The sequence below is a fragment of the Dipodomys ordii genome, unplaced genomic scaffold (assembly GCF_000151885.1).
Source record: "Dipodomys ordii isolate 6190 unplaced genomic scaffold, Dord_2.0 Scaffold13, whole genome shotgun sequence".
NCBI lineage: Eukaryota > Metazoa > Chordata > Mammalia > Rodentia > Heteromyidae > Dipodomys > Dipodomys ordii.
In genome coordinates, this window is record NW_012267229.1 from 10,554,908 (window position 1) to 10,580,128 (window position 25,221).

At 41.4% G+C, this 25,221-nt stretch overlaps 1 protein-coding gene across 1 annotated transcript in view; it reads left to right on the top strand.

Annotated features, from left to right (window-relative positions):
• Window positions 1-9: 9 nt before the first annotated feature.
• LOC105981452 (chromosome unknown open reading frame, human C20orf194) overlaps window positions 10-25,221 on the top strand; it is a 120,595-nt gene continuing 95,383 nt past the window's right edge. Inside the window, exons 1-4 of the mRNA XM_013010641.1 lie at window positions 10-92; window positions 17,883-17,962; window positions 20,749-20,868; window positions 24,854-24,978. Coding sequence (XP_012866095.1) covers window positions 10-92; window positions 17,883-17,962; window positions 20,749-20,868; window positions 24,854-24,978 — 408 coding nt within the window. The remainder of the gene's footprint in view (window positions 93-17,882; window positions 17,963-20,748; window positions 20,869-24,853; window positions 24,979-25,221) is intronic.

The window sequence follows — 25,221 nt, forward strand, 5'->3', positions numbered from 1 at the left end:
CCCGCCGCCATGGACGTGTACACTTCGCACCGGCTGGGGTCGCCCCGCGCGCGGCTCCCCGGCAGCTCCGGCCGCGGGTCGTCTTTCGTCAGGTACGCGGGGTCGAGGCCCCAGAGGAACGGCTTGACTAGGCGGTGGGGGATGCGGGCTGTCGGGGTCCCGCGGACGCCGCAGGGCGTGGCCCGACATGGCTTCCTGGCGGACGATTCTTTAAACGGCTCCTGGAGGAACGTTTTCCCAGGAACGGCGCCCTCTGTAGAGGCCCTTCCACCGCTCGGGTGTAGACAACCCCACACGGCTCCTTGTGAAGAGCCCCCCCCCCCATTGTGACAGTCCTCCCTCCGTGGGACGTTTCCCCCCACCCCACAGGAGCCCACAGCGGCTTCCCAGGGGATAGCTCACTTGCCTTCGCCTGCTGATAGTCACCCTAAAACAGCTACCTCTGGAGACTGTCCCTTCCCTCACACAATGGGCTTCCCCTGTGTAGGACCCCAAAGGCGTCTCTCTCAGAAACGACTCACGTAGGAAACCCCATTATTGTAGTTGTCTGGAGTCTTTGCCCTTGATAGCGTCTCCTCTAAAATCCCTCTCGACCCTACACACACACACATCACATCCCTAATTTCGCTTTTCCCCACCGTCCCCTACCCTAGACTGCTTGGCGACGCCCCCCTCCCCTCACTCCACAACGGGGAACTCAGGTTGGGGGAGGTGAAGGTCATTAGGGTCGCAGGAAGGAAAAACTAACTGGAGGATAAAGAAGAGAGGTCCAGAAGCTGTGAAAGAGGCGGATGCAGAAAGAGACAGAGAGCCCTCCTGGGGTGACTTGGCATGGGAGGGTGTCTGGTATTGGGAGGGTATCTGGTATTGGTTTTGGGGAGAGAGTCCCCTCTTCCCTTGTTGAGATAGGAAAATCTGTTTCCGATTTCTGCTCTCTGTCTTTGGAATTGACCTTGCTGGTCTGGGCATTGTTTGTGACTGAGCTGGCATGGGGCACTTAGGGAAGTGTGGAGGTTGGAATGATGGAAAGGTTGCAGCTGAGACCTTTTAGAGGGAAGAAGAGTGGGCATTGAGCTTTGGTAGTACTGCTAAACTGCTATTAAACCAGAAGAGCACTTTGTTTGCGTGGTTGCTTTTTCTTTATTTTAGCCACTCAGCAAAGCAAGTGTGGTATTGTATTGTTCCCTTGAAAAGAGGCCGTCAATTTATATGCTAGAATGGCTTTCCCATATTCTTGTTATGGTACTTAAGGCTTGGTGGGATTTTTTCCTTTTTGCCCTACTGGGGATGGACCCCGGGGCCTTGTAAATGCTAGGCAAGCACTCCACCACTTGGCTACATCCACAGCCTTGTGTTTGTGTGTGTTGTTTGTTTTTACTAGATGGAATTTATGCAGAACAAGAACTCATTCTTAGAATTCTGACCCTCTTTTCCTTCCATTCCTTTGCACACACTGAAAACGAATACATGTTTGTAGAATGAATAAAGAATGGAAGAGTTTAAGAGAATAAAAGATGGTATCAGGACACACCTGTAATTCCGGGACGATAAGGCAGAAGAGGATTGAGCCAGTCTAGGCCACATTGCAAGACACTCTGTGTCTCAAAGTGGGGGGAAAAAACAAACAAAATTAAAAACAGCTAAACAAAATCAAGGTGGGAGAATTAGTGCTAGACTCCAATGAAATAATGTATTTTCTGCTAATTTTCTACTAATTTGACACTGTGTGAACTCTCCCCTGCTTTGTGGCATTCCTTCTGGGCTTTCCAGTATCAATTATTTAATTGTTTTTAGTAACCTCCAGTCATCCAATGCTTCTGCCAGATAGTTTCACTGCTTGTAAGTGTTTGACTGTTTCATAGAAATTGTCTAGGGAACTGGATAATTCTGTGTCTCAAGTGGTAGAGCACAAGCAGTGGGGAAGCAAGTTGAGTAAGAGCTTGAGGCCTTGAGTTTAATTAATCCTTGGTGTACACACACACACACACACACACACACACACACACAAATTGTACAGGATACTTTAGAACTTGGAGGAGTTGGAGACATGGTTCATGTGGGAGAGCACCAGCCAATGAGCAAAAGTATCACATACCAAGTTCTAGTCCAATTTCGGACCAAAAAAAAAAAAAAAGAACTAGGAGCAGCCATCCATTAAATCTAAGCTCTCTGTAAACTTGGAGTTTAGTTCCAGACAGTCTCCAGCTCAGGAAGTGTGTGTGTGTGTGTGTGTGTGTGTGTGTGTGTGTGTGTGTGCGCTCAGGAAGTGTGTGTGTGTGTGTGTGTGTGTGTGTGTGTGTCCCTGTCCCTGGAGACCGAATGCAGAACCTTGCCCATAGTAGGCAGGTTCTGTAGTTCTGGGTTGTATCGCAAACCTTAGCTCAGGAATATCATGGTGAGTTTTTGTGTGTGTGTGAAAATACAAATATAAAAGTATAAAATCTTACGCTGGGTGCCGGTGGCTCACGCCTGTAATCCTAGTTACTCAGGAGGCTGAGATCTGAGGTTCACTGTTCAAAGCCAACCTGGGCAGGAAAGTCGGTGAGACTATCTCCAAACCACTGAAAAACAGGAAGTGGCGCTGTAGATCAAGCAGTAGAGTGCTGGCCTTGAGCTGAAGAGTGAGGGACAGTGTCCAGGCCCAGCGTTCAAGCCCCACAACTGACAAAAAAAGTATAAAATCTATAAAACATAACTCTGTCTAGAAAATAACTGCTGGGTTACTTGTTTGTGTTAACAAAGGAGGGCTTTTTTTTTTTAATTGTCCCAATCCTGGGAGCTATCCCTGAGCTTTTTGCCCAAAACTCATATTCTAGGGCTGGGAAGGTGGCTCAGTGATAGAGCGCTTGCCTTGCATGCGTGAGGCCCTGGGTTCGATTCCTCAGCACCACATAAGCAAAAAAGAAAAAAGCTGAAGTGGTGCTGTGGCTCAAGTGGTAGAGTGCTAGCCTTGAGCTGAAGAGCTGAGGGATAGTGCCCAGGCCCAGAGTTTAGGCCCCATGACCGGACCCAAAAAAAAAAAACAAAACATATTCTACCACTTGAGCCACTTCTGATTTTTTGGAGATGAGTCTCACAGACTTTCTTGCCTAGGCTGTCTTTGAACAGCAATGCTCAGGTCTCAGCTTCCTGAGTAGCTACCATTACAAATATGAGCCATCAGTGCCCAGCTGCTTTTTTTTTAAGGCAGTGTTTATATTAAAAGGATGTTATGATGGCTTTTAGTCATACCCAAATTCTGAATTTTCCATCAAATAGTTTAAGTAAAACTTAGGCTTCAGATAAGTATGGTGGGGCTAGGAAGGTGGCTTAGTGGTAGAGTGCTTGCCTTGCATGCATGAGGCCCTGGGTTTTATTCCTCAGCACCACATAAGCAGAAAAAGCCAGAAGTGGCACTGTGGCTCAAGTAGTAGAGTGCTAGCCTTGAGCTGAAGAGTTGAGGGACGGTGCCCAGGCCCAGAGTTCAGGCCCCGTGACTGGCAAAAAAACCCAAACAAACAGGTAAGTATGGTGAGAGTAACACCAAGACCTAGCTGTTCTTTTCTGTACTTTTTGCCAGTCCTGGGGCTTCAACTCTGGGCCTTGTCTCAGTCCTTGAGCTTCTTTTGCTCAAGGCTAGTACTCTACCACTTGAGCCACGGCACAATTTCTGTTTTTTTCTAAGTAGTTCATTGGCGATAAGAATCTCACAGACTTTTCTGCGGGCTGGCTTCAAACTGCGATCCTCAGATCTCGTCTCCTCAGTAGCTAGGATTATAGGTATGAATCATTGGTGCCTGGCTTTTTCTATACCTTTGATAAAGGAAATTCGGTGAAGTTTCCCCCTCCTTTTCTCACCTCTGTATAACTGAACATGCAATTTAAGCCTGTCCCTTGCCTTTTTTTCCCTCCCTAAATACTGGGGCCTCTTTCATTCATCTTACTTGTTCATGGCAGACACTTCTACTTGAGCTATGCCTCCAGCCCAGCATTTTGCTTTTCACTGGCTTCAAACTGATCCTTCAGATTTCAGATTCCTATGTAGTATAGGATTACAGGCATGAGCCACTGGTACCTAGCCTTTCCCTTACTTTTGACGTTGAACATTGCTAATAGGTTTGGCTAAGCACCTTCCAGTCACCCATATTGGCTTCTCTGCTACTCTCACAACTGAGTGATGAAAGAAGCAGGCTTAACTGGTGAAGTTACATTCCTAAAGACCCATAGTACCTTGTAAGTGCAAGGTTCTTTTCTACAAGGGAGTTAGTTCATTTTCACAGATGGGAATGGAGATCAAGAGTTAAAATATTATTGCTCAGAATTGGAGGTGCCTTTTCAAGGGTATGATAGTCATCAGTGCTGTCTATCAGATAATGTTGGTATCTGTCTCTTGAGTACAGAGTAGAACCATAGTTTCTTGCTTTGAAGTTGTCTATGGCTATGCAAGTTGCTTTTGGTCAGTGAAATGTGTATAGGAATGTGTAACCCCTTGGTGATAAAAGCTTCAGGTATATAATTTGTCACTCTATTTTCTTATGTTTTGATGGCTGTTGCTGCTCCAGATGGTGGCTACTCCATCAGTCTGGGGCTCAGAGTAAGAATGATCCTGAACTGAAATGCCTCTGGGATTTTGGAATTATTACCAAAGTATAACATAGCCTAAATAGACTGGCACTAAGGAATCTGAAAACTTTCCTGCTTTTTTTTTTCTTTTTGGTGCTGGTCCTCTGGAGCTTGAACTCAGTGCCTGGGTGCTGTCCCTGAGCTTCTTTGGCTCAAGGCTAGCACTCTACCACTTGACCCACAGCAGCACTTCTGGACTTTTCTGAGTAGTTTATTGGAGATAAGAGTCTCATGGACTTTCTTCCGGACTGGCTTCCAACCGTGATCCTCAAATCTCAGTCTCCTGAGTAGCTAGGGTTACATGTGTGAGCCACCAGCACCCAGCTCAAATATTTTTTCTATTGAAGGGTCCATTGCTGCTTGGGATTTGTTTAAGAGTTTAAACTACCTCTTTTCAACAAGCAATTCAATATGCACGGTATTAGGTCTTTAGATTTGATGAACAAGATAGTCCCCTGCTCTCAAAGAGCTATGTTTATAAGTGAAAAGAGACAAATACAATAAATACAACATAGTGAGAAATAACTACTAAGGATGAACTAGAACTAAGGAATAGGAGATTAAGGAGGCGTATTCTGCTTAGATCTCTTCTAGGTTACTGGTGTTTGGACCACTGGAACAGAGAATAAAGTTCAGTTTGGGTCAGGCTCATATCCAAACGGAGATATTGGATAGAAGGTTATATAGAGTCCAGGAGACAAACTGGGGCTGGAACCATCTATCATATTCTGCTTAGATCTCTTCTAGGTTACTGGTGTTTGGACCACTGGAACAGAGAATAAAGTTCAGTTTGGGTCAGGCTCATATCCAAACGGAGATATTGGATAGAAGGTTATATAGCATCCAGGAGACAAACTGGGGCTGGAACCATCTATCATCTGATGACTCCTAGCTTTGTATTTAAAGCTATATAACTTGGTATTCAGGGAGTGAATACATAAAGAAAACAACAACAAAAACTAATTTCTAAATCCTGGGGTAGCATGTGTACAATAAGAGTAAAAAGGTTCCAGAAAAGACAATGTAGCAATGTCTTCTAAATTCTGAGTAAGAAGTTTCCTATGATGTAGGCAAAAAATCAAGGACAGTCTTAAAAAGCCAAATGATACTGTTGATAGTTTGCTATGGACTAATGGCGAACTATTAGATTGATAATGTGGAAGTCATTGGTGACCTTGACAAGACCAGTTTTGGTGCAGGGGGTTCAAGAGAAAATGAGAGAATTGAAGAGTATAGATACTTATAGTGTGTGTCCTTTCAAGAACTTACAAGAGGGAGCAGAATAATTGGGCTATAACTGAAAGATTGTGAAATGTTAAGGCAATTCTTTTTGTGTTTAGTGAGCAGATATTTTAGCATGCTTTAAAATTGATTGAAATGATGCAGCAGAGTGGAAAATGGATAGTTTCGAGAAGAGACCCTTCCACAAGTGATGTCCTTTAAATAGGTAAAAGGAAATGGGACCCAGTACCCAAATGATACATTGTCCTCAAGATAGGTTAAGTACAATATGGACAGTTTATCAGTGGAAGATTTTGTGGGCCCAAATGCTGATACATTGGCAGTTTTGTGGTAAGAGAAAATGAAGCTGTCTTCTAATTATTACTATATCCTCAGGTAAATAAGGAAGATCTTTAGCTAAAAATGAAGAGTGGGGAAGTGAGATGTTGGAAGTTTGAAAAGAAAGGTGTAAAATTCATCCAGGAGACTGAGTTGGGTAAAGAAATGTTTTAGGATTGTCAGGCAGCACCAGGAGTCCAGTTAGTATTATTATAAATTTAAGGAAAAAAAATAAATTTAAGGAAAGACCCAGTGAGCACAGTTGTATGCTTGTTTATAGCTGTGTTAACTACCTTGGATGTGGAGAGGGAGTAACTAAGGGAGGACCTAGGCCTGGGCGCTGCCGCTGTTTTTCAGCTCAAAGGTAGCTCTCTACCACTTGAGCCACAGCAGTACTTCTGGTTTTCTGGTGGTTAATTGGAGATAAGAGTCTCACGGACTTCCTGCCCAGGCTGGCTTTGAATTGTGATTCAGTACACACTGAAACTATATTTTCATTTACAAGAAATAAGTTGTAAATAACTAAATTATATATTTTTCCTTAATTACAAATCACATATGTAGAGTGAGAAATCATTAGATTCCACCAGGATTGGAAGCCAGAAGATAATGGAGCAGCCAGTGCCCTAAGAAGTAAACGTAGGGACTGGGAAGGTGGCTCAGTGGTACAGTGCTTGCCTGGTATGTATGAGGCTCTGGGTTTGATTCCTTAGTACCACATAAACAGAAAAAGCTGGAAATTGCACTGTAGCTCAAGTGCTAGAGCCCTAGCTTTGAACTGAAGAACTGAGGGACAGCACCCAGAGTTCTAGCCCCATGACCGGCAAAAAAAAGAATGAAAATGTAGCTGGGTGCTGGTGACTCGCACCTGTAATCCTAGCTACTCAGGAGGCTGAGATCTGAGGATTGCAGTTCAAAGCCAGTCCAGGCAAAAAAGTCTGTGAGACTCTTTATCCCCACTAAACTACTCAGAAAAAGCTGGAAGTGGTGCTGTATTTCAAGTGGTAGAGCGCTAGCCTTGAGCACAAAGAGGCTCTGGCACAGTGCCCAGGCTCTGAGTTCAAGCCCCAAGACTTCAAAAAAAAAAATTTCCACTCAGAATTCTGAATCCAACTAAAGGCGGTTTTCAGGCAAGTATGAGGAAAAATGGAGAAGATTTCATATGTACAAGGTCTCAAATTTTAACATCCCATGCTTTGAAAAATAATATGATTAAGAGGTTTGTGTGGGGCTCCTGTATATCACGTTGATGTGGGGTGAAGAAATTTATAAGGCACTTGTGTTAACCCTGAATGATGGACACTCCCCCCCCTTTTTTTTTTTTGCGTGAGTTGGGAGGAGAAGGCAGGCTCTCATTGTAGCACAGGCTGGCCTGGAACTTACTATGAATTGATATGTAGAGCTGGGTGGCCTCAGTTCAGCTCATGATCCTCCTCCTTCCTCAGCCTTCCAAAGGCTGGGATTAAAAGTATGAACCATCACTCCAGGCTTGGATGGGACCAGGTATTTTGTTTTCCTGTGTTTTTTTTTTGTTGTTGTTGTTGTTGGATATGGGGCTTGAACTCAGGGTCTGGGCACTGTCTCTGAGGCTTTTTTTTCTTGGCTCAAGGCTGGTACTCTATCACTTTGAGCCACAGCTCCACTTCAGGTTTTTAGGTGGTTAGTTGGAGAGTCTTACATCAGAGCCTTTCCTCTCCAGGCTGGCTTTGAACCTTGATCTTTAGATCTCAGCCTCCTGAGTAGCTAGGATTATGGGTGAGAGCCGCCAGCACCTGGTGGGATCAGTTTTAGTTGCCAGTTCCCACATTGCTTCCTCCTGGTACTTAGATCAGCGTCTGGCACATGATCAATATTCATTAAGTATTAACTGCTATTGATAGCTGTTATGAAACACTCCTTGTACTAATTATTTATTGAATGAATAAAGAATAATTGCAAGGTGAAACTGTGGACTATGTTAAATTTCATGGGTGTTTGTAGAATGAAGCATCCCAGCTGTGAACTGGGTGGTGACAAAGTGGTTAATGATAGTGATGCTGAACTGAGAGCATTTTAATTAAAGCCTCATAGAAGTCAGTTATCTCTTGGTGATTACTGACTACTCACCAAAATATTCATGTTTCTCTTTGGGGTTTACAGATCTACAGAAATAAAAATATAGTTGCAGTGTGGATAATCCCTGCCTCAAGAAAACCCAAAATGCAAAGTACTATTGTGTCTTGGAATGTCTGAAAATTTCAGCCTGTTATATACTTGCTTGGATGTTGGCCAGGGAGGTTTATTGTGGTTTTAACAGAAGAAAAAAGCGTTAGGTACAGTTAGGCTTTTGTGTTCTTATTTCTAGCCCAGAGGTAGAGGTCTGGATATTTTGTCTTTACCTGTGTCTGGGATGACGGTGTACTGTGGGCTCACTCTTTTTCAGTGACTATTATGACACCATGCACGATATCTTGACAGTGTGTCCTAACTTTAGGGCTCTTCTCTAGTGTTCTATTAGAACATTAATGAAAAGGAGGAGTGAATGGTGAGAAATGGCTTGCCTTGTATGTTACACAGTGTAAACTATTGTTTTTGCTCTGGAATTTGAAAAAACAAAAAAAACAGGGTTTACAACATGAGTGCTTAAAACTGATACTTGTGATTTTAAACCCTAGTTTGAAGAAAAGGCAGCTTATTTATAATAATTTTTATTTTGAAATCTAGACTTGAAAATGAGTTGCAAATATGGTATTAAGTATTCCTACGTGCCCTTCATGTGGCTTCCTTACATTTTACGTACAAGCATAGATTATTTATCAAAACTAGTTAAGATTGGTATAATGCTTTAGTTAATTTAGTAAACTTTTGGTTGCTTGGAGTTTAGCATTCGAGACTTTATTTGAATTGCTTAGTGTTCCCACATGTCTTTATCTATTTCAGGCTCCAACCCAGAGTTCTGCAATGTATTTAGATTGAGCATGCTTGTAATAGCTAAAGTGAGGGAAGGTTAACTGTGGATGCTTTCTGAATAAAGACTTGGAAAACTGACTTTACAGTGAGCAGATTGTGTGAAAGAAGCCTCTTAGAAAGTGAATAAAAGGCAGAAAATGGAAAAACAAATTATTATACTGGAATATAGTGAACAGATTTCTAAGTATCACTTTCCATTTATGGTGTTTAACATTTTTGATGTTCTTGGATTTAGTTTGTAGAGTGCCACATGTATACTGGAATTAATGAAATATATGTGTGTACATATGTACATATAGATAGATAGATATAAATATCAATTGCAAATGGGTATGAGTCTAAACCATTTTTTTGGGGGGGTCCAGTCGTGGGGCCTGAACTCTGGGCCGGGGCACTGTCCCTCAGCTCTTCAGCTCAAGGCTAGCTCTCTACCACTTGAGCCACAGCGCCATTTCTGGCTTTTTTCTTTTTGCTTATGTGGTGCTAAGGAATCGAACCCAGGGCCTCAGGCATGCAAGGCAAGCGCTTTACCACTGAGCCACCTTCCAAGCCCCTAAACCATTTTTAAAAGGGGGCCTAACAATAATGAACTATAGCTGGTAGCTTTTGCTTAAAGGAAACCTTGCCAAAATGCTTTAATTTCAGAATTTATTCTCTCTTGCAAAAGGTATCTATCTAGAGGAGGGCAGGCCAACTGTTATAAAGTTATCAAAGAACCAGGCCTCTTTGGTGCTTATATTTTGCTATCTTTAAAGAGCAAGTGTTGCTGGGCATGCCTGTAATCCTAGCTACGCAGGAGGCTGAGATCTGAGGATTGCGGTTCAAAGCCAGTCCCGGCAGGAAAGTCTGTGAGACTCTTACCTCCAATTAACCACCAGAAAACTGGAAGTGGCACTGTAGCTCAAGTGGTAGGGCTCTCACCTTGAGCTGAAGAGCTGGGTGACAGCACCCATGCTCAGAGTTCAAGCCCCATGACTGACCAAAGCAAAAAACAAAAAGAGCAGTTGTTTTCCACAAAATGGATGCATAACTATCATATCTACTCAGTAGGAAGGGGAAAGAAAGCAGTAAGGTGCTAGTGGCTCACACCTATAATTCTAGCTACTGAGACTGAGATCTAAGGATTGTGGTTTGAAGCCAGCCCAGGCAGAAAAGTACATGAGACTCTATTTAACCAGCAAAAAGCAAGAAGTGGAGTTGTGGCTCAAGTGATAGAGCACCAGTCTTGAGAGAAAAAGCCAACTGAGAGTGAAGCCCTAAGTTCAAGGCCCAGCACCAGCCCCCAAAAAAGGGGGGGTTAGTGGGAGAAAGGAATATTCCTCTTAGTTCCCTTTAAAAGATCTTTCCTGGAAACTCCTGCAAGATAAACATCTGTATATGTAGTCACCTCTTGAAAAGATCTGTGTCTATTGCTGCCCCAAATTAAATCAGAGTGTTATTAATAAGATGGGAAGATTGGATATGGATTTGACAACTGTTTCTACCCCAGGAAGGTAGCTGTGAGTCATGAGAGATATATTGTCTTGGATTAATAATGGCTGCAGGAAAGTACTAGGATAATATTAAATAGGTAAATTATATCAGCATGTTTTTCAGTCATCTGTGTGCTTAGTGACCTTCAGCTTGATTAGTGGCTAACCATCTATTGGCCATCACCAAAGCAACAATGACTTTCTTTTTTTTTTTTTTAACCATAGGTCACTATTCTATCAGACATCTGTGGAAAATAGCATTTATTGCCTTGTCATTCAATGTCTTTGCCTTTTCTTAAAGTGTCTACTTTTGCAAAGAGAATAATTGCTGGTTTCATTCAGGACCAGTTTCTTTCTTTCTTTCTTTTTTTTGGGTCCGGTTGTGGGGCCTGAACTCTGGGCCTGGGCGCTGTCCTTCAGCTCTTCAGCTCAAGACTAGCGCTCTACCACTTGAGCCACAGCGCCACTTCCGGCTTTTTTCTTTTTGCTTATGTGGTGCTGGGGAATCAAACCCAGGGCCTCATGCATTGCAAGGCAAGCACTCTACCACTGAGCCACCTTCCCAGCCCTCAGGGCCAGTTTCTTAAACCTATAACAGTCCTACAATGAGCTTTGTTTAATTAATGCTGATATGGCTTTTATTATTCCTACTGTTCCACCAACATATTATTAGGAAAAAAAATAACATGGCTAGAGCTCTAGACTTGAATACAGTTCTACTTCCAGATTTGTGGTGATTAATTGGAGATAAGAGTCTCAGGGACTTTGCCCAGATTGACTTTGAGCCACAATCCTCAGATCTCATCCTCCTGAGTGAGTAAGTTTATAGGTGTGAGCCACTGGTGCCTGGCTCTTTTATTTTTTAATGCATTTCAGAGTAAGTAGTAGACATCAGTATGCTTCAACTTCTAAACATTTCTTGGAATTGATTTTTTAAGAATAATTCTATTGCAAATTACAAAGATTCAACTCAAGAATTTAAGTAAAGAATGGAATGTGTTGGCTTACTTGGCTAGCAGGATAGTAGGGAATTAAAAATTGTAGAAATTGCTGTAAGGAACAGAGACCTCAGCCATTGGAGTGAAGACTCTGCTGTCTGAAAGTTGCCTCCTTCTCTGCTGTCTGTCATTTCTGTTGCTCACTACCTGGATGCATTTCTTCTTATAAACAAGTCATGACTATCTTAGCTCCAAACCATGTTCTCTCTGAATCATGATCCTGGAAGCTATTTCTCTTCCACCATTAAAAAGATGTCCCTGAAAAGAATTTCAATTGACTTGACTTGTCCAACTGTCCAATCAACAGTAACTTGGGACACTGGCTGGGAACAAGTACAGGGTATGTTATACTATTAGGAGTAGAGATGGGAAGCATGCCAAGGGGAGTATATATCTCAGGAAGCATCCTACTCATTCTCTAAGGTTGGCAGACTGCTGATGTTTGATGAGGAAAGGAGAATTACAAATGCCAAAAATATTAAATAAGACAATGGAATATTGAGTTTAGAACTATAATAAGATAAAACGGTTTCATGTACAAGTAGGGTTTGGCCCAGAACTACAAAAATGGCTTATTATTAGGAAATGTATTAATGAACTAACGGACCAGTAGATAGATGCACCCCCAAACACCTGCTTAAAATTGTCACACATTTTTGATGTAAGTGTGATAAAGTTCTAGCTAACAAGATAAACCAAAGAAATAATCATATATTACCTGGCTTATTGCGATAGATTGTTAATTGGTCTCCCAGGTTCAATTCTTACCTCCTTTCACAGTTCGAAGCCAGCCTGGGTAGTGAGACTTTTATTTTTAATTAACCAGCAAAAGCTGGAAGTGGAGTCGTGGATCAAGTGGTAGAGCACTAGTTGTGAGCAAAAATGTTCAGGGACAGTGCCCAGACCGAGTTCAGGCCTCAGGACACACACACACACACACGCACGCACGCACATACGCACGCATGCACACTTTGAAAACTGTAATAGTCTCAACGTTATATTCAAAATGGTAACAAAAATAAAATGATCAGGAACAAACCCAGTAAAGAATGTGTAAGACCAACTATGCCCTGCTTTTATTGATTGAAATGGGTTATCTTGGAATTTTTATCTGCGCTGGCCTGAAACCTCTATCTTTCATGTTGCCACATCCTGATTAGCTAGGATTACAGGCATTCATCACCATTGTATCCAGCCTGTTTTTTTTTTTTTGTTTTTTTTTTTTTGGCGGTCGTGGGGCTTGAACTCTGGGCCTGGGCACTGTCTCTGAACTCTTCACCTCAAGGTAAGAGCTCTATCACTTGAGCCACAGCACCACTTGCGGTTTTCTGGTGGTTAATTGGAGATACGAGTCTCATGGACTTTCCTTCCCTGGGCTGGCTTTGAACCTTGATCTTCAAATTTCAGCCTCCTGAGTAGCTAGGATTACAGGTGTAAGCCACTGGCACCCGGCTTTTTTTTTTTTTTTGTATAGTTATTTCCATGTTTCTACAAGCATATATATATGGGTCAAATAGAGATTTAAAAAATTACATATGGCAATTTAATATGTTCTACAAGTGGCATTCTACTAAAAGGATCAGTGAATGATTTTGTAACAAAATACAAGGAAGTTCTTGCTTCTCAGAACATTCTAGAGGAATAAAGAGCTAAGTGAATTTTTTACACTGTCACATAAAGTAAAAAGGAAAATATTAAAACCCTAAGATTTAAAATTAAAGAGACATTTAATTCTGTCAAACCTTAAAGGTGTTTTTTTTTGTATTTTTTTTCCTTGTCCTGGGGCTTTAACTCAGAGCTTGGGCACTATCCTTAAGGTGTTTTTGCTCAAGGCTAGAACTCTTATTACTTGAGCCACAGTTCCATTTCTGGCTTTTTGGTAGTTTATTGGTGATAAGAGTCTTACCAATATCAGGAGTACATGCTTGTATTCCTAGCTACTCAGGAGGTTGAGATTTAAGGATCATGGTTCAAAGCCAGCCTGGGCAGAAAAATCCATGAGATTTCTATCACCAATTAACCACTCAAAAACCGGAAGTGGTGCTGTGGCTCAAGTTGTAGAGTGCTAGCCTTGAGCTGAAGAACTCAGAAACGGGCCAAAGCCCAGAGTTCAAGCCCCATGACTGACAAAAAAATATATATATCTAGAGGGGGCTTGGAATATGGTTTAGTGATAGTGTTTGCCTAGCATGCATGAAGCCCTGGGCTCGATTCCTCAGTGCCACATAAATAGAAAATTGGGAAGTAGAGCTGTGGCTCAAGTAGTAGAGTGCTAGCCTTGAACAAAAGAAGTCAGGGACAGTGCCCAGGCCCTGAGTTCAATCCCTAGGACTGGCAAAATAAATAAACAAATAAAATAAAAATAATATATATATAGAGAGAGAATTGAAGAAAATATTTGCAACATATGACCAAACAACTTTTTAAATACGATGAAATACTATGTAACTATTGAGAACCCCTTGCCCCCCCAGTGACTGAGTAGAAAACGGACAGATAACTTGAATATGATAAGCATTTGACAGCTCCCCATACTTTATTACTGAATGCAAAAATGTTCACATCAGTCTTCTGTGATGTGGATCACATGAGTGTGAAGATTTACTGTATAAAGCATTCAAAATAGGAGGCATACACTATGAAGAATAATATGAATACTTTGTTTACTTTTCAAGATTGAAAAAACATGAATCATGGAAGAAAAACAGGTACACTTTTCCCAGAAATTTTTCTATATTTTCAGGGAACCAGAATGAATTATAAATAAGAAAATCTGGCTGGTTATGTAGCACTTGTATAAAAGCATTCAGCAATGAGTTTGCTGTTAGATATATTAATGAAGATAAGAGCAATTTAGATAGTGGTTTAGGTTTATCTGCAACTGTTTTTACTGCCTGGAAGCTAGTGAGGTGTAGCAGAAACAAAGTCCAGAGCCCACAGATCGTGGGTCATTTGAGTTCTGGTCCTGTTAATCTTTTCTTGGCCTTGTGACCCTGAGCATGTTGCCTCTGTTTTTGGTAGGTTTTTGCCTTCTTGTTATCTATAATGTCTAAACTTGGTCTAAACTCAAAGAAAATCAGAAATAAATTATACTATGAAAGCAGCATATTTGATTTAAGCTATATTACTGGGTCAGCTGAGAATACATGACTTCTAAAGGTGGAATTTTGTATCCAGAATGTACTAGCCCTGCTCAAGTAGACCTGACCTGTGAACTCCAGGGCAATGTTACTGCTGCAGTTAGGTGTATGTTTTTGTTTGGTGGTTTCTATTTTAAAAAAAAAACAGCTAGTTAAACAAAACATGCTCTCAACGGTGACCTCTGGGGATGAAGGTCGATTAAAATCTTTATTCTATTTTTTCCCTCTTGAAAACTGACAATAAGTTAATACTTTGCATGTGTAATTCCAAAAGGCACAAATGCTCCAAAAAAGCAAATACGTCACAGATGTTAATTGAATAATTCCTAATGGATCCTGGGAATATGAGCAATTATGCTTTCTTTACACTTACCATGTTTTGTGTGTGTGTGTGTGTGTGTGTGTGTTTAGTTAAAATAAATAATTGGGTAAGTGACCTGTTTTATGGTTCAGTGACAAATAGTGCCCTGTAATCTGGTTAAAAATTAAATTTGGGCAATAACTAATGTAAAAAGAACTGTGGATAAGGTTTAAGTGGTAGAGTACCTGCCTAACAGTGTGTCTTTCTGAGTTCAAACCTCCAGTATTAGGAAGGAAAACACATAAATTTGGGGAGCAAGCAAGTGTACAAGGAAAAATAGAACTGAATTTTGTTGTTCTGAGTAACAAAAAATAAGCACTAAGAAAATGCTTTATTCTGGAAAGAAAAAGGTCTTTTGTATTTTCTGTCCGACTTTATTTGCCAAGATATCTATGGAAACTACTGTTTACAGCATTGTCTAGGCTTTCTACTGCAGTACTGGGGGAACTGTTTATTTCTTGGTCATATGACCTTTTCCTGCTGTGTCACTGGTTGGTTCTAAGTTTGAAAAACCCCAGAGCTCTTGGTAACCCTGGCAGCCTGTCAGCATACAGTCTAGATGGATTAGGAAGCAGGCCAAGGACCAACTCGTTGAAATCTTTCTAGTGCAGTGACTAATTATAAGATTGTAAGATGAAAAAGTAGCATTACTTTCCAGGGGAAGTTTTCCTATTTTCCTTAATTGTCTTACTGTTTCTGTCAAGTACTTCTAATACCTTAATGATCCTTTCCTTCCTTCTAGTTTTAAATTTTTATTGTGAAAATGTTCAGATCAAACAGAAAAGGTCAAATAATAGTCCAATAAGTATCCATTAAGCCTACTACATGGATTCAGTCTTTTTGTTGTTGTTGTTGGTTGTGGAGCTTGAACTCTGAGCTGCTTTGTACTCAAGGCTAGTGCTCTACAACTTGAGCCACAGTGCCACTAACGGGTTTTTTAGTGGTTAATTGGAGATAAGAGTATCATGGGGACATTTCTGCCAGGGCTGGCTTTGAACTGTGATACTCAGATCTCAGCCTCCTGAGAAGCTAGGATTACAGGCTTTAGCCACCAGTACCAGCTGTATTCAGTCATTTTTAACCTGTTAACATATGCTTCATCTTTTTTGCTGTTACTCTCTTCTCTCTCTCTCTCTTGCTTGATTTTTTTTCTTTCCCTTTCTTTTTTTTCTTTCTTTCTCCCTTTCTCTTTCTCTCTCTCTCTCTTTCTTTCTCTTTCTGTCTCTCTTACTTTCTTTGGGGTGTGTGTGTGTGTGTGTGTGTGTGTGTTTTCTTTCCCTTTCTTTTTTTTCTTTCTTTCTCCCTTTCTCTTTCTCTCTCTCTTTCTTTCTCTTTCTGTCTCTCTTACTTTCTGTGTGTGTGTGTGTGTGTGTGTGTGTGTGTGTGTGTGTGTGTGTGTTGGGCCTGGGGCTTGAACTTAGGCCCTACATGCTATCCCTGCGCTTTTCTGCTCAAGGTTAGTGTTCTTCCACTTTCAGCTTTTTGGTGGTTAATTGGAGATAAGAGTCTCATGGACTTTCCTGCCTGGGCTGGCTTGGAACCATTGAGTAGCTAAGGTTATAGAGATGAACCACCAGTGCTTGGACTATTTCTCTTTTATATCAAATCTTTCTGTAAATTATAGACATCATGACTATTTCTAAGTACTTAGGTGATTGCTAAGAAAAGAGGGCATTCTACTTCCATGAGCAGGATAACATCAAAAACTAATATCAACAAATAGGTATTTAGATTTGTCCTGCATGTCTCACAGATGTTTCCCTGTTTACATTTTTTTTTGTTGGTGGTGGTGGTCGTGGGGATTGAACTCTAGGCCTGGGCGCTGTCCCTCAGCTCTTCAACTCAAGGCTTGCACTCTACCACTTTAGCTACAGGGTCACTTCCAGCTTTTTCTGTTTATGTGGTGCTGAGGAATCAAACACAGGGCCTCATGCATGCAAGGCAAGCACTCTACCCCTAAGCCACCTTCCCAGCCCCAAAAATCCACTTTCTTTTTTTCTTTCTTTTTTTTTTGGTCAGTCATGGAGCCTGAACTCTGGGCCTGGGTGCTGTTCCTGAACTCTTCAGCTCAAAGCGAGCACTCTACTACTTGAGCCACAGAGCCACTTCCAAGACAGATCAATCTTGAGCAGAGAATTGGTCATCCATTTTTAGAGCTGCTGAGGAGAGAGGTTATGAATATGAAAAGAATTAGGGTCTTTAGAAATGATACTAAAGTCTGGGAGTATCACACCTTACACTTTGCTTTGGAGTGAGCATAGGAATATCCTTGAAGCAAATAGAATCTGAAATAATACAACTATACAGAAATGGAAACAAATATTTTCTGCTGACATTCTTGGTAGGGGTAGCCACAGGGATGAATTTAGCTTTGTTTAGGCCCTTATACCAACATTTAGGTTTTATTGCCTTTGGTTTTGAGACAGACTGATGAGAACTCATTAGGGAAAATCAGTGTGGAAAGTTTCTTTTAAAAATCATCAGAAGTTGTCTTTGGAAGTTCTTAAAGTCAGCTGCTAAGTCTCAGTCCTGTTCTGAGATTGAATATGAAAGGGCCTTAGGCTTCCCTCCTCTTTTGAGTCAGAGTCACTGGCCATCCAGTTCATATCAGTAGTTCAGGCCTAGTTCTCCGACCACTTGTATATAATCTCTTCCAGAAATTGAAGGAAACTCTTCCTACTCTTCAAGTATGTATTTTTATTCCTAGCAAAGTTTTCCTTCTTTTCATGCCTTTAAGGACTTGCTGCTCTTCTCACAGATTGTGCTAGCACTCAGGAACTGTTTTCTGTTCTTGTTACAGTGGCAGTCGACTCCGCCAGGTTCAGAGCATCCTGACCCAAAGCAGCAAGTCTCAGCCTGATGGAATCCTCTGCATCCTAGGTCAGTACTTGAGCACTTTGACAAGATGGTACTTACGGCTATGGTACTTGGCTTCTTGTTTACAGAAATAATAGTATCATTTGATAACTGGTATATTTATCTAGCAAAATGGAACCCTTATCTGGTGTGAATATGCAGGGGATGAGGATGATACGATACTCTTAACCATGACCAGGATCCTAGTTGGAGATTAACCAATCTCTGTAAGGAATATGGGCATATTTCATCCTAATGAGTCTTGACAAATCTAGGCATGAGAGAATGCCCATTTGCTACATAAGCTCCATCTGTTAGTTACCAGAGTTCTGCCAACAAAGTACCATCCTAGATCTATCCAAAGACTCATTTGCTTTTTTTTTTTTTTTAAACCTGTCCTTGGGCTTGGACTCAGGGCCTGGGCACTGGCCCTGAGCTTTTTTGCACAAGGCTAGTGCTCTTCCACTTGAGCCAAAGATCCACTTCTAGCGCGCACGCGCGTGTGTGTGTGTGTGTGTGTGTGTGTGACTGTGTGACTTTCCTGCCTGGACTGGCTTTGAACTGCATTCCTCAGATGTCAGCCTCAAGTAGCTAGGGTTACAGGTATGAGCCAGTGGCACCTGGCTTCATCTGCCTTTTTGTTTGTTTCGGTCTTATTTTTGAATTATAGAGGTTTAAAAAACATTTTATTATCATAAAGGTGATGTACAGAGGGGTTACAGTTACATCACTTGCCTTTTTTTGGCTAGTTTGAAGCTTGAAATCTGGACCTGGGCACTGTCCTGAGCTCCTTTTTCTCAAGGCTAGCACTCTACCTTGTGAGCATAGTGCCACTTCCAGCTTTTTCTGTGATTTAATTGGAAATAAGAGTCTCTCAGGGGGGCTGGGGAGGTGGCTCAGTAGTAGAGCGCTTGCCTTGTATGCATGAGGCCCTGGGTTTGATTCCTGAGTACCATATAAGCAAAAAGAAAAAAAATAGCCGGAAGTGGTGCTGTGGCTCAAGTGGTAGAGCGCTAGCCTTGAGCTGAAGAGCTGAGGGACAGTGCCCAGGCCTAGAGTTCAAGCCCCACGACCGGACCTCCCCCCCCCCAAAAAAAAGGAGTCTCATGGATTTTTCTGTCCAGGCTGGCATGGAAATGCAGTCCTCAGATCTCAGCTTCCTGAGAGGCTACGATTACAGATAGATGTGAGCCACCAGTACCTGGCTTACCACCTTTCTTTTTTTTTTTTTGTCAGTCGTGGGGCTTGAACTCTGGGCCTGGGCTCTGTCCCTCAGCTCTTCAGCTAAGGCGAGCGCTCTACCACTTGAGCTACAGCGCCACTTCCGGTTTTTTGGTGGTTTATTGGAGATAGGAGTCTCACAGTCTTTCCTGCCCGGGCTGGCTTTGAACCGCGATCCTCAGATCTCAGCCTCCTGAGTAGCTAGGATTATAGGCGTGAGCCACCAGCGCCCGGCTTACCACCTTTCTTGATCTCCCCAATATAGGCAGGAGGGAATGCTAAACTACCTGCTGTAACACTAGTACAGCTTGCCTTTAAATTGTCTCACAGAGCATATTTTTGCTTTAAAAAAATTCCTATCACTTTCATGAAAAAATAATAGTATCATTGCAAAATAAACAGTGGATTAATGTTCATCTAGCTTTCATTCCCCTGAAATTGGTTGCTATTTTAATAAATGTGGATAAGAGAGAGATCAGTGGGACATGGGATTCTTACTATTCTTGGAGCTCCTTTTGCCCCACCTCCTTCCTCTTAGCTTCATATAGGCATCTTCCTCCTACTCTTGATACTTCTGTCTTACCCAGACCCCTCATATTAGAGCTCCACAGAAACCTAGAAACAGGTAGTATGTATTCTTGATGCATTGAAATGCAATTAGTGAATAATGTATAATTTTCTCTTTGTCTCTGACTCAGACATTCTAGATGGAAAGCTTTGAAAAGGCCATTTATAGGCACATATGTCACCATACCCTTGCATCCAGTTTAGTGCGAGGCCTTCCTCCTGACACGTGTTGAGTTATGAGTGTTTCCAATCCCACTCAGTTGTTTTCTTTTTTGTGTGTTTTTATTGTTGTTTTGCTTTTTTGAGACAAGGTCTCACTCTGTAACCCAAGCTTGCCTCAAACTAGTAATTCTCTGTTTCTGCCTCTCAAGTTCTGTAATATATGTGTACACCACCACACCAATCTGTGACTGTTAGTTTTATGTTGCCACTGTAACAATGATCAAAATTTAGTAACTATTTAGTCTGAGTAACTGAAAGTATTGCAAAATTTTTACCAAACCAGGTAAGACCATAATTTTTGTTCCTTTTGCTCTCAAGAATTATAGAAATGAGTAACTTCAATAATGATTGCTATTTGATCATCCCACCTGAATAGGTTTTGTTTTTTTTTTTTTGGTCGGGTCGTGGGGCCTGAACTCTGGGCCTGGGCGCTGTCCCTCAGCTCTTCAGCTCAAGGCTAGCGCTCTACCACTTGAGCCACAGCGCCACTTCCGGCTTTTTTCTTTTTTGCTTATGTGGTGCTGAGGAATCGAACCCAGGGCCTCATGCATGCAAGGCAAGCGCTCTTCCACTGAGCCACCTTCCCAGCCCACCTGAATAGGTTTTGAGATCAAAATAAAAATACCTGATATTGAGACCTGTTTCTTTCAAAGAGAGTTGCTTAGTTTAGTTTCTAGCATAAAACTAGTCTCTGCCACTGCCTTTGACTATCATAATTTTGCTGAATAGGGGCAAATTATTGGGGCTCATTGTACCCCATAGTACAGGACAGCTAATCAGAGCCTTTTTTTGCTTTGCAGGAATTGATAGCAGGTACAATGAAGGCTGCCGAGAACTGGCAAATTATCTTCTGTTTGGTTTATATAATCAGAATACCAGTGACTTTGAGAAAACAGGATTTTCTGAAGAAGTTTTAGATGGTAAGTCTGGTAAACTGAAAAAAGAGTGTAGTCTTTTTTCGTGTGTGTGTGTGTGTGTGTGTGTGTGTGTGTGTGTGTGTTTGTGTATTGATCAAGATCCTTGAACTCAGAGGCTGAGCATTGCCCCTGAACTTTTGAGCTCAAGGTTAGTGCTTTACCAGTAAGCTACAGTTCTACTTCTGGATTTTTGGGGTGTTTAAGTGGAGATAAGAGCCTCACAGACTTTCCTGCCAAGGATAGCTTACAATTGCAATCCTCAGATCTCAGCCTCCTGAATAGCTAGGATTACAGGTGTAAACCACCAGCATACAGCATGATTTATTCCTTTAAATCCTTATTTCATGTTTTCCTTCAGTTCCCTGTACTAGAATTTCAACTCAGCACTTTACACTTGCTAGGTACCTTACCAATTAGAATACACTTCATGATCTATTAGCATTATTTCATGGTATTTTAATGGAAAAATATGATCAGATTTAAAGTAATCCAAAACCCCAATAAATTCTTGCTTATTGCTTTTTGAGTGGGGGGGGTATGTCTCACTATTATTGTTGAATGCTGACATTGAATTTATAATCTTATAGGCTCATTCCTCCTGAGTAGCTACGATTACAGGCATGAGCCACCGGTGCCTGGCTACAAAAATTTTTTAATGGTGAAAAAAAAGCATTTCTTCTTTTCTGATGGTCCAAATGCTACATAAGAAGTTACTAAGAAGTAATTTTCAAAATACATTTCCTGAGGCCAGGTGCTGGTGGCTCACATCTGTAATCCTAGCTACTTATGAGACTGAAATCTAAGGATTAGAGGAGGGAGGTAAAATCAGACACACACACACACACACACACACACACAGACGCACACACGCACGCATGCATGCACGCACACACTTTAAACTGAGTAAATTGGCTTTGGGGAAGAAAGCCTTGGCTAGGGACTATTTTTTCCTTTTAATTGCTCACTGGTTTTTTATGCAGGTTCAGATTATGTACTGGTGTCCAGTGAAAGCAATGTCAGTTGTGAGGCAAGGATGAGCCTGCAGGCTGTCTTGTAAGGAAGACTTCATGTGGATCTTCAGTTGAGAAACAAAGGCTCTTTGTCTTGCTGACTTTAGGAATTGTTTTTGTGTGACTTTAATTCATGATGATGTTTATGGCAACAATGCAGGCTTTCTGTTGCATTCCTCTTTCCTTGGCTCTGAGACACTCTGCCTGTGTTGCTGCTGCTGTGGGCTGTTGCCCAGGAGCTATCTCTGATATTACATACTTAACATCATGACTTGTCTGCCAGATGGGTTAGAAAACACAGGAACAGACAAATAAAACTGGACAAGACACAGACAGCCTCTTGTGAGGCAGCTGGGGGAGGCAAAACCAAATATCTGATGTGAAATGAGCTTTCTGGAGTATAATAGTTCTCAGCTGGGGATAGATTTGTCCCCCAGGAGACATTTGGCAATGTCTAAAGACATTTTTTTTTATGTCCATAGCTGAACACAGATGCTATTGGCATCTAATGGGTAGAGGCTAGGGGTGTTGCTAAACATCCCATAATGTACACCCCCAAAATTATCTGTTTTTTTTAAGACATGTTCTCATTGTGTAGCCCCAGGCTGGCCTTGAACTCTCAATCTTCCTGCCTCAGTATCTTTAGTGCTGGGATTCTAGAGGGGCACCACCATATCCAGTTGACAAAGAATCTGACCCAAACTATCAATAACTAGTTTTACAAAACCTGTTGTAGTGTATATGAAAATTCTTCTGTGGTAGTGTCCTTAATAGTTTAGTGTTTATCCTTATGAATTAATTGAAGCTTTCCATTTTATCAGGAAGTACAGAAAAAGGTGACTGAAATTGTTCCATTAACTTAAAATTTTCAAATTTGGTTTCAGATTTTGATTTAAAAATTTTCCCTATATATTGCATAGCCTCTGCTAATTTAGAAAGCAGCTTGGTATCTTGTTCCAGCCACATATTTCCCTGAAAACAAGGTGACTAAGGGAATTAGGGCACTGATATTAAGGAAATAGTTTAAATTTCCAAAGGTGCTTTTTGGGGGTGGGTGGGAGGGGGGGAGGAGTCAGTTGTGGTACTTGAACTCTGGGCCTGGACACTGTCCCTCAGCTCTTCAGCTCAGGGTATGCCCTCTACCACTTGAGCCATAGCACCACTTCTGGTTTTCTGGTGGTTTATTAGAGATAAGAGTCTCACGGACTTTCCTGCCCGGGCTGGCTTTGAACTGCAATCCTTAGATCACAGCTTCCTGAGTAGCTAGAATTATGTAATAGGTGTGAGCCACTGGCACCCAGCTCAGCGGTGCTTTTTTACTTACATTTATACTGTTCCCTGGCTCAAAGGATGTTTAGCAAATGAACATTTCCCTCCAAATTATAAACTTATTTTAAAATCCAAATAGTTAGAAACTTGAAATCACCAGATAAATTTTGCTCCTATAGAGGAAGGAAGAGACCAACATTAGGGATTTTTATTAAAATGACACAAAAATATCTTATATTTTCATTTCATTCTTATGTACTTCTTTCTTTTACCTGATTCTATATTCTGTTAAACTTAGATTCAAATCATGGTGACATCAGTCTTGAGAACCTGAGAATGCTTAGTTAGGTTTAGCCTAAGGCTGTTGTGTTCTGTTATTGGCTTCTAATTTTTTGAGTTACAGTTTAGAGTTTGATACTAGAAACCCTCAGTCTTTCAGTGATATCACACTTTTACTCTTCAGTAGATAATCTACAACTGATTTAGGACCAGACTGTTGGGGGAAGGGAAGAGGAGGAAGCACAGTCCTGAGAGATTGGTTTAGAGCATAGCCTTTTCTAGCACTTCCTTAGGAGTCCATAGTGAAAAGCTGTGCTTAGTGTGTTTCCTGAACACTCTGGACCAGCCAGGTATAGAGCAGCATGGCTTAAAAGGCCATCATCATGGAGCTTTGTTTTAGGCCACCCAGACATGTGGTCAGCTGGGGTTAATGTTTACTGGGATTTAGTGTGTTTTCATACAGTGTGGTCTTTCACACTGCACTGCTGTGTTGGCATTGCTAAACTTGCTGCATCAGATACTCTCCTCCCCCGTGTACTTTTTCACCTCCAGTAACTTATTTCTTCATTTTCTTCTGGAAGTCTGACTGCTTTCTTTTTAATATTCTGGCTACTTTACTGTTCCTGCCACATTCCAAGCTCCTTCTGTTTACCTGGGTTTATTTGTACCCTTGGGATTTATGTTATTTACATGACCAACCAATATTAATGGCTGTTCCTTAAGTCTGTGAGGTGCTGATATATTTATAGATGCTTCTTCCATTTCTACTTCCTTCCTCCCAGCTTTTCCTGTGTACAGAGTTCATTGCCCTACAGGAACCCTTCCAAAAAACTGACAGTGTTTAGGCCCACAGTTATCTGGAGCCAGTGGCCAAGAGTTTTCAACACTGATGTCTGTGGAAGAAAAGTCACTACCCTGCTTGGTGGTGTTTCCTGCCCCCGTAACCATGGATTCTATCTAATATTTGTCTCTGCACTGAAGTACACAACTGAGTTTAGTACTACAGATTTGACTGTGATGGGCTTTGCAAAACACAACTATTTCAGAATATGAAGCCTATTTGACTAATTTTGTACTGACCTTATCAAGAAGGCAGTGATGTGAACACTGTACAGGGTATAATAAACCCGTACTGTCACTACCTGACAGTTCTATAGTCATTTTGAAGCACATTAACTAACTAAATAGTTTTAGTTTAAGGTTTTGTTACATTGTTTTTGAAGTGGTTTTAATATTTTATTTTGGTTTTTGTTTTGCTTTTTATGATGGTGTGGATGAACCCAGGGTCTTACATATACAGGCAAATACTTTATCACTGAGCCTATATATACTCATCCTTTAATGATTTTAGTAATTTTTTGGCAGAAAACATTTAATGGAAAAAGCCTTTGAATAATACTCTTGTGTTTTGATTTTATTTTATCTTGCAGATGTGATTATATTGATTAAATCAGATAGTGTCCATCTGTACTGTAACCCTGTCAACTATCGTTATCTGTTACCCTATGTGGCACATTGGAGAAATCTGCATTTCCACTGCATGACTGAAAATGAGGTAAGGTGTAAAAGAAAATAGGCACATACTTAAGTAAAGTTTTGGTGTGGAACAGGAGTTACCCCTCCCTGTTCCCCTAAAAATCAAATTGTAGAGTATGATTACATAAAAATAGCTCCTTGTTTCAAGTGGAAAGTTTTGAATTTCATATGAAGCTAACTTTTTTTTTGGGGGGGGGGTCTGGTCATGGGGCCTGAACTCTGGGCCTGGGCGCTGTCCCTCAGCTCTTCAGCTCAAGGCTAG